The following is a 13,291-nucleotide window of genomic DNA, read 5'->3' on the forward strand; positions in this document are numbered from 1 at the left end:
TTTCAACACGATAACCTTTCAGTGTTGATCCTGACCATTTGTGGTACAAGACTCAAATACAACCTAAAAGTTCTAGCTGTCCTAAAACAATTACTCCTTCAAGAATGGCTTAGCAGGGCCTACCCACCACAAAAATCAGGGACTTGGCAGTGTTTGGGAATGACAATGACGCTGTCTCAGTGTCTACTCTTTAACTCTTATATCACTAGTGAGAAATTTGGAGTCAAAAACCCTTCCTACCTTTTGAAAAGCATCCACTGTTCTTACAAGCCAGACAGAGGTGAAAGGAAAGGGAAAAAGGGAAAAATGATAACTCCCGGATATTTTCAAACTGCAAAGCATTTTCATTAATGTCTTTCCATTCTCGGGAAGTTTCTCAATTCAAAAAAAGAAAAAAAAAAAACCCAAAACCAAAAAACCATTTTAAGACTACCTTTCCCTATTTTCATGGGGGTGAGGGAATGTGTGATAAAGTAAGAGGAAGTTGAATCACCCCTTTAATTTTTAGAAGAGGCAATAGTATATCCTCCATAGGGGAGAAAAGGCCACCTTTGACAAATCTCTTGGATTTTCTAAGCTTTTACTAAACCCCGAGGGAGGAAATGCTTTGGAGCATCACAAGAAAACACAGCATAATTCATCTTTGAAATTACCCTTTCTCCATTTTTATATTAAGAAGCTCAAGAATAAAAATATCTTTAATATTTTCTACCTTAAAATCTATAGTTAAAAAGTATTTTCCAAAGTAAGAAAATTCAGTTATATATTACTTAAGGGAGGAATATGGGACAAAAATGAGCTTCCATAGTCATTCCTCATAATAAGATCATTTTCTTGCCTTGTTCACTGAAAAAAAAGCTTTATATTGACATTATTTAAAAACCTGGAAAAAGTATGATAACTCTAGAAATACATTATTTCTTTATTCAAAGTAAAAAAAAAAAAAAGTTAATCATGTAGCATAATGAAGTGAAGCCAGGTATTTGGAAAATAATAGATGACCAACTGCCAAAATGGTAGCCAGTCACTAAATTGGCCGAATGAATTTAGACCAAGGACAGACTGTCCACATTCAGTTTCCTTTTGTGTTTAGAGCTCTGCAGTTTACAAAGTGCTCTGACATTTATTTTACTTTGATCCTAGCATTGGCTCTGTGATATAGATTATTACTTATTTTTGCAAATGGGGAAACCACAGCTAAGTAAAGTTCAAAGATTTAGCCCAAGGCTCACCACTGGCTGGATCCTAAAAGTCCTCCACTAGATAAACTATAGGATATTTTCTGGTTCTAAATAAAACATTATTGATGGTATGTAATTTGTTCATACATTTAAAACAGAATGTTAGAATCCCGCTCCTTCATTCTTCCCAATCAATATATTTTTTGACATAGTATTACCGTCCAGGCAGTAGCTTTGCGATTTCTGCCCATCTGTTCCCCAGTCTCTTGTGTGCCTGGTAAATAATTCTGTCTTCCTCTTCTGTCCAGGAGGTTTTCTTAACTTCTGGATTCAAGTGGTTATGCCACCTCTCCCTACATTGTTTTCCAATTCTCCCTTTTAAGTGCTTGGCAATAACAGACCAACGTTTCGGACCGTATTTCTGTACAAGTTCTATCACCTTCAGATAAACACACAAAAATAACCTGTGTTTTAATGTTATGTAATGAGTCATTAATCATTCTTCAGTGTTACAAGTTCTTTAGAAAACTTCTAAAAGTCTGCTTTCATTCACTGGAAATATGGGACCAGAGTCCTTTACTTCCTGTTTGCTCACTTTACCTGCTTCCTTGGCTGGGGAAACATCCAACAAAGATGTCTGGGGAATATTCTTAACTTTAATGCACACATCCGTGAAAACAAAACTTACTCTCTGATCTTCTTCTTTGGTCCAAGGACCCTTGATGAGCTCAGGGTTTAGCACTTTCTGCCATCGGTGTTGGCACTGCACATCTGTCCGATTCTAGACAAAGTATGCACCATCATAAAGATAGAACACCATATGCATGTGAAAACTTTGCTTAATATGAGTCATACAGAGAAAATATGCAATGAAAACATTCAAGAACACCTTAAGGCATGTGTAGAGAGCCCACCTTTCCCTCAGTACTTACAGGCTAAAGAATGTACAGAATACATCAAACTTGCATATAAAATTAGAAGCTTTGCCTCCTGTGCCTGTCAATTTAACTTAACCTTGACCTCAGTCTGTGGCATGTGAAGTAACCTACATGGTTACAGACTTCTTAGAAATTCCAGTTTTTCAGACTTCAATGGAAACCCACCAGAAAGGAATATAATAAAGTTTGCTTCCCAAACTAAGAGATGTGCATTCAGGAGCACAAGACATTATATTGTGGAAGGAGCAAAGATGATAAAAGGTAGGCCTACTTTATAGGACCTTGCAATCTTACATGAAGGGAAAGGCAAATATATAATTAATTATGACAGAAGGCTGAATTCAATTCATATTCAAGGAGAGACACAAAGCAAAGTGCCATGGAGGTGGGGAGTAAAGCATTCCCTTAGGAGGAGAAATTCCTTCTAAAGAAAGGAATCCAAAAGAGCTCTGTCTGTGGACGTTGGAGGATGGTCAGAACTTTTGACTGGAGAAGGAAAAGGAGAACATTCTAGGAGGTGAGATGAAAGGATCAAAATTCCAGAGGAGGAAAGCAGAAATGAATTCCACCAAATGAGCTTATGGAGAGAAGTAGGAAACAGCATGGGAGCTATAAGTTGGGGCTATGTAGGGGGACCTCTCTGTATCAGGTCAAAGCAGTTACTTAGTTTGTAAGACTGTAAGTCACCATTGGTGGGTTTTGGTTATGATGTTAAGGGTTAAACCCAGAGTCTTGCACATACTGGGTGAGTGCTCTGCTACTGAGCTACACCTCCAACTACTATTGTTGTTTTTGAGAAGATAAGATACATATGCATTTTAGGAAGCTGATCTGTCAATAGTGTTTGGGATGGAGAAAAAAATGGAAAGCTACAAGTGGGGAAGCCATTGGAATAGCCCAGATGAGAAAACAGGGGGCCTATCTTGTGACCCAACTATGGAATGTAAAGGATGAGGAGACTACCAAGGAATTCCAGCTTTCTTCATAATTGCTTAGACATAAGGGACAACAGAATGGGATAAGTAAAAAATATCCTAGCATTTCAAACCTGAGTACCAAACACATGGCTATTTACAAAAATGGGGAATTCAGAAGCTGAACAGGAAAAAATATCAAGTTTAATCATCTACTATGTAACAAATCATCAGAACGTTAATTTATATTATCTCAAGAAATCAAAGATAAGCAAGAAGCAATTGTTTAAGATGTTGTGGAAATGTTTTAAAATTTATTTAGAAACCCCCAAAACATGCATTACAAAATGTAAATGATGAGAGGGCATCTCTCCCCCTACTTCTTATATATGAGCAATATGTGATATCTTAATAGCTTCTATAAGAATATTTTATTTAAATCTTTAGGAGGAACTTTTCTATTACAAAGAGAATAAATCACTAACTTACCGGGAGATAATTGGCAATGACTTTCCAGTCATCTGTTCCATTCTGTTCCACCAGCTTCTTGAGTTTTTCATCCTAGGACATTTAAAGATAATCCTAAGATATCAGTCATTTACTGAATAACTCTGTTCAAGTTCTACTGAACAACGGAATTAATGCTAGGATCCAGGGGGAAAAAAAACCCTACTCAAAGTATCCAAATACAGAAAATAAATTATACTGGTCTAGAGCAGAGATTTATTTAGAGTCAGACTAGAGTTTTTATTTTGGCTCAGCTATTGATTAGTTATACCAGTTGCATGTATTATTTTACCTTTTCGGACCTTACTGTTGTTATCTATAAAATGGGAATGCTGATATCAATAGGATTGTCTGGGGATTACACAGGGTAATTATGCAAAACATTTATAATAATCCCAGGCACCTATTCAGTGCATAATATATGACAACTGTTAGGAGTTTTACTTAATGATGAAGAAATAAATTTCAATATTAGACTCAGTAGCCATTGAACTATGATAATAGATAAGATCTTGAATAAAAAATAGAATATTTCCATTTGGTTCAATCTCTTTCATATGTTAAAAAAATAGAAGATAACTTTTTTTGATACTTAAACTTGAATGCATATATAATGTAATAAAGTCATTTGGTTTTTGTTATCAATATATGCAGTTTTAAATGAGGCCAAAACATATTAGAACACAGAAGACACTAAAACATTCATGGAAAATTGGTTCTTTCAGTTCATGTACTATTCACTGTCCCATCACTTCATAAGAGTCGTTCTCAATGTGCTTTTTATGTTTCTGCAAAGGTAACATCCATTCACAATACAGGTCCCTGGTACAATACAGACACAACCAGGAACCAGGTTAACAACAGAACTTCTACTTCCCTAATGATCATCCTAAGTGCACAATCTCTACAGGTAAGATATGAATTTCCCATGTGCCTCCCTGGAAATCCTGTCTGTCTGTCCAAAGGTACTCTGGTTTAAATGAAGCAGAATGCAATGAAATTGAAGAGAGTTAATATAACTTATATTTAAATTAAATCTTCTATGATCGATGGCAATTTTTTGGAGAATATTAAAAAAATAAACTTTTTCTCACACTGTAATAATTTAGCTTCAGAAGGACTTTTCCTTTCTTGAAAGGATTAAGCTTTTGATAAACTAGCAGAAAAAGAAATGTGGGGAACAGTGGTCTTTCTACCCATTACTGAGTGGTTTTAGAGCAAACATTCATACCCATATATGGATCTGTGAAAGATCAATACCAAGAGTATTAAATGAATATATTATAAAGGGGTAAGTTCTATACATGTTTTGTTTTATTCCTTGTTTTGTTTTTGGAAATAGCAATTCATTCATTTATTTAGGGAGTATTATTAACATCCTACTTTGCAGTGGTGAGTAATTCTGGGTTCAGGAAATACAAAGATAGTGATGTTTAGCTCTACCCTCAAGAGGCTTGCAGTCTCCTGGGAGAGATGCAGCTATCACATCAACACTAAGGCAGAATCTATACCCAAGGGCAGAGAAATGAAGGAGGATGCTTCCAGCCCTCTTGGAGGAAGCCAGGGATGGCTTCACAGAGTGGCCATATCTTTGTCATTAATGAAGAAATGGTAGGAAGTGGTGGGTCTCAAGAGCGAGAACTGGATAGGCAGAGGGAAACAGATGGAACATAAAGGAGAAAGGAGACGACACGTGGATGAGTGGGGGACATAAGCAGCCAAGGCCAAGCTTTCAAAGACCCTCCTAATGAGCTATAGCACCTGGAGTTGAGCTGGAATTTTGTTGTTCATAAATTATACACTACCATTTTTTTTCATGCTTTGATAATATGATTATTTACCTCTTCCCTGGTCCACCTAGTTTTCCCTAAGTGACGCTTTCCAGACTTGGGAAGCAGCCCATCATAGTCATGGTCACACATTTCAATGTCTTCATCATCCTCGTCACTACTGTATATGCTGCAGAAATAAGAATGGCAGACTTGGGCTGAAACAAGAGGATTTAAACTATTGGATTACAAAACTTACATAAAAACTCCTCAACAAGCTTTTCAAAGGTTATGAAGATGAAACTTTGGAAACTTGCACAACAAGATTGTTTTCTGCGTTCTGTTGCTCTAGTATTGTAAACTGGTTCTGCTGTTATTGGTATCCACAGATACGGCAAAGGACCTGGCACTGTCTTACTGCTCTGCATGTTTGGACCTGCTCTTATTGTTAGATCAGTGACAAGTTACACATTTGGCAACCTTCCAACCAATGAAGGTTTAAATTTAAAACTTAATGTTAAGACAAGAAAAAGAATAAGAGCCCGGGTCCTTTATATAAGTGCACTCTCAAAATCTCTGGGATATGTCACATCATTTAAGTAATATCTCCCAAATACAACAAACAAATCACTTATGTTATTCCAACAGGGCTGGCATTTTATTACAATAAAAATTCAAGAAATAATATATCCAATAATATAATTATAGTCATTCCTTAAGATGAGAAGATTACAAGAAAGTAAGAGGAAAGGATGTTAAAGCCTGAGAAAGGATAAGACCATCAAGTGATCAAAGTGTTTTGGCACTAACATAAATATCAAATTGTTCAAAACCCTGGGCCTGAAGGACCCAACTGTGGCCATGTTTACATGACTCAGTTTCCATAGTAACTAAGTGAATAATTAGGCCACTTAATAGTCAGAATCTTTTTTACTCTTATTTTTTCTATCTTTGACTAAGTGATGTTTAAAATATCTTAAAATGTACCCAATTCAAAAGTAAGGGATTCCCCCAGAAGAAATCTATGGGTTAAAAAAAATTATTGTTTTCAAAAGAGATTTTCCCTTTACTAGTTGACTAAAATATGAATTTTGATGAGTTTTGACAAAATTCTATACTTAGTTTATTTATCATATACCGAAGAGATGAGAGTAATTTCATAGCTTACTCTCAGCTGTAATTTTCTTTATAAAACAAGATATGAAAAGCTATACTACCTTACAAACTTCATTAAAATTTGTCATTGTAATATTGAGAAATCCATCAAACTGAGACTGATTGCTTTATGATAAAAGCAATATCATAATGCAAATTATTTTAAAAAAGGAAAATTACATTCATAAAAGGTTTTATCTTACCTAACTAACTCAGAAGCATAAATTACCAACTCCCTACAAGTCAAGCAGAAGTGCTCATCAAAAACTCTGAGTTGGGATTCTAATGTTTAAAACTATTATTTTGAGAAACAATCTGATGATCCAGGTTGCATGGTGACAAGATGTAATCTAAACTTCAAGTACAACTACCAACACCCACACCCACACACACACATACACACACACACACACTCACAAATCCCATTAAAGCATACTTATAGTCTTTTTTTTTTTTCATTTAGTTTCTATCCTTTGAAACAAGAGTCTATGTTTAGTACTGGAAATAGGAGGGAGTAAACAATCAATCATAATTACAATAATAATATTGACAAGTCAATAACCATTAAAACAATTTCCTTTTAACATAAAATACAGTATTATAAACAAAAAATTAACATAAGCCCAGAGCTGTAAGTCTGCATCTTTTGAAAGGTTCCTAGTAAACTCCTTAGAAAGCCATCAAATGAAGTAGCTCCTTGTGAAGTATCATGGATAGCAAGAAAACCAAAGGAATTTGAAAGTAGAGTCATAGGCTCAACTCAAATTAACTTTTTAGGTTTGGCTAGACCTGGAGACCTGAACTGTGGACATTTCCCAAACCATTAACTGGGCATATCCCTTGGCAACAACAATCTAGAAACAAGCAAAATATTCAGCTGCCCACAGGGGGCAGTCCATCTCAGGTGAGAAAGAACTGGAATCAAACACGACCAGAGTTCTCTAGAGGATAAGGTGTCAGTCCTAGTTCTGCCTCCGCCTAGCTGCGTGACTTGGCCAAATCACTTCCTCTCTCTCGAGACTTCGGTTCCTCGCTTATACATTAGGGTTTGGATTCTATTTCTAAGGTACTTTCCAGCGTGCATAAATGATACCTATATGTCTTCTGTGACTCTTTGAAATTAAGCAAATAGGCAAAACTGTGCAAAACCAAGGTCTTGGGGGGAAACGTGGCATGTGCCTTCTGCAAGGGCCATGAGGACAGCGGGACCAGACCAGGACTGCTATCAGCAGGCTTCGCGCGGGGGCTCTCCTTTGACCTTTGCATCTGATTTCCTTGCTCTAAATTGTCCTGCCCGCCTCAGTAGCATGATTAATTTCTGCTAAAGACCTGAAATAACTTTTCCTTTATCTGCTCTGACAAGATCTCAGACCCAACAGTCAAAGGACTTTCAAAGGCTGATTTCAGGCTTGATGCACTCGACTCCTCCACCTGCTAGACCCGGTGTGGTTACAAGAGTACAACTATGAATATTACATTCTGTCAAGGAAACAAACCGTGCAAAGAAACGAAAAAGAAAAGAAGCGCTGGGGGTTGGGAAGAGGGAGGGGAGCGGGAGGAAGTGCCTTGTGGCCGCTACTGTGATTCTAGAAAAGGGGTTCAGACTATTTCGCTGACCTGGTTAATAATCCCTGCCGAGTTGACGCTCGCCCTGCAAGAAACGGCTCGGAACCCGCAGCCGGGTTTCTCTTCCCCCTGAGCCAGGTTCAAGGCTCCCGCCCCTCCCCTCCGGGCTACCTGGGAGCCGCGGGGAACCTGCGCAGCCCCGCCCAGCGCGGGCAGCCTAGTCCTCGGGGCGCGGAGCCTGGAGCGCGCCTCGGGTCAGCACCCCTTCCCAGCTCCCTCCTCCTATTGCTAGTTTCTGCTCTCAACAAAACAGGTGAGCTTGATTGCTTTCCTGTGAAGTCCAAAAAACGAAGGTGAAACCTCTCAAGGGGTGGCATCCTTGCCCCGCAAGGTCGACCCCCGTGAGAGGGGTAGGGGGCCGGGATTTACCTATATCGACCCCCTTTTCTTCCCACTCCAAGCTACGCACGCACAGGCGTAGCTCCAGGCCCCGGCCAGCCTCGGGGTTCTGCAGCAGGGCTCACGCCCACGCTCGTTGCAACTTCCAGAGCCACAGGAGGACCAATGCCCACCAGTACATAAAACAAATAAGTATGAGAAAATCAAACAACCCGAAGAAAAGCAGGCGGGTTTGCTTTGCCTTCACGGGATTTTTCCCAGAACGCCTTCGCGAAGGTCGGTCCGATCGCCTTTCCAGAGGCCGAGAGACTTAAGGCAGCTGCAGCAGGGCGCGGGCAGGAGCAGGGACCTCAGTCGCGTCCACGTGTGCGCACTGCCTCGGGATCTCTTGCCCAGGAGAAGAGCCCGCGGGGATTGCATCCCAGGTGCGCAGCAGCGGCCTTGGTGCTGAGGGCCTCTGTCCCTTTGGGCTGAGTGGCGACCACTATGGCCACTGAGCCAGCCCCCGCAACCTGTTCTCTCAGGCAGCCGGGGCGTGATGAGTCCGGAAAATCCCCGGGGCTGGTAGAGGCTGGACCGCCAGCAAGTGACAGTTCCTATGAGTATTTCCCTCCTCCTCTCCCTCATTCCATCTGTAGGGTCAAAATGTAAGGGCATTTCACCCATCATCCTGACCAGCCTTCCCAAGTGCGGTGACATGTGCAGCGCGAGCGCGTGTGGGTGCGCGTGCAATGTTTGCAGTAGAAATAAAAACCTTCCAGAGAATAACAATTCGAACCTTCAACCAGGGCTTATAACAATTTGCAAAGCCTTTTCGTCCCCTAAAACCTTCTTTCCAGCCGCCTGTCAGCTGACACTCTTCTATGCCTCCATAATGAATGAATGAAATTTAAATAAACTACCTGCAGCTACTAAACAATCCGGCATTTTCCTATATCTGCCATATGCTCTGCACTTTCAAATCCAAACATATCTCAATGCATCCAGCAGTTAGGCTGCGACTCTCTTGCCGACACCCAAGGCATCACGCCAGGCACCTGGTGGGCTCCCCTTGGCTGGTGGACACCGCTCTGCCCCCGGTTGGAACGTGCTTCTTTTTCCCCCCCAAAGGGAAACATATACCCGTGCAACTTGCAAAAAGAGCAGCGGGGCATGCTTCCCAATGTCCTGATGCATTTCCCGCAGAGACTCTTCCATTCATCAGTCTCTCCAGCCGCTTCTGCGGCCGAGGCAGGGGCTCCAGGTCCTCCCGGGTTCTGACAGCACCACAGAAGATCCGGGAACCAATTCCCACCTGCTCCTAGGCGCCTGGTGCCCCGCGCGTCCCTGCCCTGGGCCGCCCTCTTGGACTCCCCGTTACCTGTGCCGGGGTCTCCGGGCCATGGCGCGGCGGGCGCGGGGCTCCGCCGAGAGCCGCGGGGACGCACCGGCTACCGCCTCCCGCTGCCCGCCGCCTTGCCTGCGTCCCTCCCCGGCTGCGCAGCAGCGCTCCGCACTGCCGGGGCGAAGTTTCTCAGGAGAAAGAGGAGGAGGAGGAGGTCACGAAGGAGGAGGAGAAGGAGGAGGAGGAAACAGGTTGATATTAAAGTGTAAACTCTGTAAACAGAGATGCCATCAAACAAAGAGCTTTGGACACTCCCCCTCCCGCCAAATCTGGCGCCCCTGCAGTGCGCACGCGCCCTGCCCGCCGCCTCCGCGGTCGCCCTGGATGCAGCCGGCGGGCTGCTGGGCCGGAGGGGCCGCCGCTCCCAGCCGGTTCTCGCGCCGCCGAGCTGCGCCTGGCGCGCCGCAAGGTTCGGGAGGCGCGCGGGCCGAGAACCCGGGGAGGGGCGACCGGGGACTGCGGCGGCGCCTTTTCTTGGGCAAACCCCGCTCCCGGGCCACGGCGACGCTGGCCCGCGCCATGTCCCGCTGTGCTGCCTCCCCTTCTCCTGGGCAGCTGCACCACGGTAGCCCCATTGTGGGTGCTCCGGGACACGAGAACCCGAGCTCGCCGTGCTCTCAGTTGCGAGGGTGGAAAGGGGTGTGGGAGTACTCTTACATTGGGGATTGGATTTTTAGACTGGATTTAAAACGCAGCCGTCTGGAGATGGGGGAATTGGGTGGTGAGTGAATAGAGGATGGGAGTTTCCCCCCCCCCCCCTCAAAAATGTTTGGCTAGGTCTTTATAATTTTTTAATAGAACATCTTTAATTTGTTAGTGACAAGGGACACAAATACGAGTAGGCCTGCAGCTGTCGCCACTTGCATATAGGACTCCCCCACCAGCTTTCACTCCCCTCCCAGATCCTGCAGCCCACACGCCACCGTCCTATTGTCACATGCCCTTCTCTCTCACCCCGGGACACGCCCGGCCCCACCCACTCCGCCCCGCCCAGGCAGCGCTCTCCACTCACCTCTGCCCCCTGCATAGTGCGCGCGCCCTGGATCACACTGATTACACACCTGCAAAAAATCCACTGGGTGCCTGCCAGCCCGCCCCCCGCGAAATTCAGCAAACCCTATGCTTGCATGAGTGGTTTTGAAAGTTAAAACACTTTGTGATTACCGAGGTCGGTGTCCCTGCTTAGTGTAATTTGAGGGCTCAGTTTTATCAGCTACAAGTCAGCAGACTTTCGTGTTCCCTTAACTAAGGGGTCCTGAAGAAGTAAAGAGAGGAGTGCTGAGTTTATAAGGATTGATGATTGGGGGATTTTAGGGGAGTTTTAGTTTTACTTCTGTTTATAGATGAGTACCATTGGGGATTTTTTTTTTTTCATTCTCTGCACACACTAATTTATTTTTCCTTTAATCTTTTAGGAGTTTGAGACTTCTGCTGACTGGGTTTGTGGGTGTCCCATGTGCCCCAGCAGTTCAAACTTAGCTCAGAAAGCATTTTTCTTACTAAAAAAGCATGTTCTTACTAAAATGAGTCATAATTTTATTAAATGGTGAAGCATGCTAGGTTTCAAGACTTCAGTGTTTGAAGCTTTGTTTCTTAAAATTTATTGCACAGTTTACCTCTTTATTTTAAAATGTTAGTTGCTCCTAAAATTTTAACATTTTTTTTCTTCCTGAAGGGGGAAAACACTGAGAAAAAAAAATAAGATATTTCAGTTCATAATTCCAAAAGACATCCCTCTTTAAATAACTATTTAAGGCCAATATTTATTTCTAGATTCTATAATGAAAAATATCTTTTATTTCTGTTTTTCTTTCTCTTTTCTTTTTCTACCCCTCTAGCCCTGAGTTATGTCCCCTGCTCATTACTTATTTGAGGACAGGGTCTCCCTAGGTTGCTAAAAGTCTAAGTTGCCCAGTCTGGCCTAGAACTTGGGATCCTCCTACCTCAGCCTCCCAAGTAGCTTGTCACCTGTAATGAACTTTTTCACATGAAAACTAAACTTTAAAAAAATATAAATGGCAAAACATCTAAAAATTACCCCTAAGGAAATTGCATTCTCACTTTGGGATGACTTTATGAATCTAAATGGCATGATTCCCTATTGCAGATCTTCTTGGTCATAATGTGAGTATCTGAATCCTTCCTAAATTGAGTTCATAGCCTCTTTCCCCAATTCTTAATATGTAAAACTACTTCATGATTTAAAAACTCCTTTTAAGTAGAAAGATACTAAATTCAATTTGTCTTTATTCCCTTTGTGAATCATTTTCATATGGGTTGTTTAGAGAATTCATAATATTGTTATTCCTCAGATATTGTTTTATGTATCACAGTAAAAATTTTAAATTTTTTCTACTATGAGTGGATGCATAGTCCAGTAAATATATACATGCAATAATTTTATTAACTCAATTGTTAATATATTGTCATTTGACAAATATATGGAAGGATAAAATCAAGTGGCATTATCAAAATTATTGTATGGATGAAAATATATTTTCAAAGACTACAGAGTGCTCATTATAACTGTATTTATGTATTTCCACCTACTTTTTAATTGTTATAAATGTATTCTTCGGCAACAATTTTATATATGTCATTGCTTTCTATATTTTTTTAAGGTCTGCTACATCATTATTTTAACTGGAATGGGACTAAATTCAGATATAGCCTTTTTCTGGTGACACACTGGTTGTGTCAGAGAACTTTTTTGTAAAGAGCTAGATATTATATATTTATATTCTCTAAAGAGCTAGATATTTAGGCTTTGTGGGCTATATTACACAGTCTTCTGTTTCTTTTCTTGTCTGTTATTGACTTCTTCTTCCTCTTCTCACAACCCTTTAAAAATTGAAAACAATCTTTAACTGGAAAGTTGTATTCAGTCTGCAGGCCATAGTTGGCTGGAAACAGAAGAGAGATTCTCAGTCTTTGCTGTGAACCAGCTGGGGATGTAGCCCAGTTGAAGAGCTGTTACCTAGCATGCATAAGACCCTGGGGATTCAGTCCCTTATGCACCACACACCACACACACACACACACACACACACACACACCCAACAAAAGAAATTTAGTGTATACCAGAATCAGTGGGTGGTCCCGTGAAAAATTTACAGTCCTAGGCTGTCTCCTTAATAACGGATTCAGTAGGTCTCACGTGGAGCCATAAAATCTTCATTTTAACAAATATTCAAATGGTGATCATGGGGGAAAAAAATCTGCAGGCCCCTTGTTGATAACTGCAACTGTCTTGATATACTTTTACCATTTTTTAGCATTGCCTTCCTTTCCCTCTCACCTCTCCTGAGCTAAGGAGTCAGGCTGTCCACAACTCAAAATCTCCCTTAGAAAGTTGGTGCCTGCGACCATAGGACTGCAGCAGCTCATTCCTCGTTTCTTTACTACTGAACTTCAATCTCATATTTGAAGCTTTGAAGGAAAAGGAATCACCTGATCATTTGCTGATCATAATTCTCCC

At 41.5% G+C, this 13,291-nt stretch overlaps 1 protein-coding gene across 1 annotated transcript in view; it reads right to left on the reverse strand.

Moving 5' to 3' along the window:
* Window positions 1–8,407, reverse strand: part of Myb (MYB proto-oncogene, transcription factor) — a 31,377-nt gene extending 22,970 nt beyond the window's left edge. The window contains exons 1-5 of the mRNA XM_027938443.2: window positions 8,202–8,407; window positions 5,382–5,499; window positions 3,523–3,594; window positions 1,870–1,962; window positions 1,400–1,620 (exon numbers count right to left, since the gene is read on the reverse strand). Of these exons, the coding sequence (XP_027794244.2) occupies window positions 1,400–1,620; window positions 1,870–1,962; window positions 3,523–3,594; window positions 5,382–5,499; window positions 8,202–8,407 (710 nt within the window). The remainder of the gene's footprint in view (window positions 1–1,399; window positions 1,621–1,869; window positions 1,963–3,522; window positions 3,595–5,381; window positions 5,500–8,201) is intronic.
* Between the last annotated feature and the right edge of the window lie 4,884 nt (window positions 8,408–13,291).

The sequence above is a fragment of the Marmota flaviventris genome, chromosome 6 (genome assembly GCF_047511675.1).
Source record: "Marmota flaviventris isolate mMarFla1 chromosome 6, mMarFla1.hap1, whole genome shotgun sequence".
Lineage (NCBI taxonomy): Eukaryota > Metazoa > Chordata > Mammalia > Rodentia > Sciuridae > Marmota > Marmota flaviventris.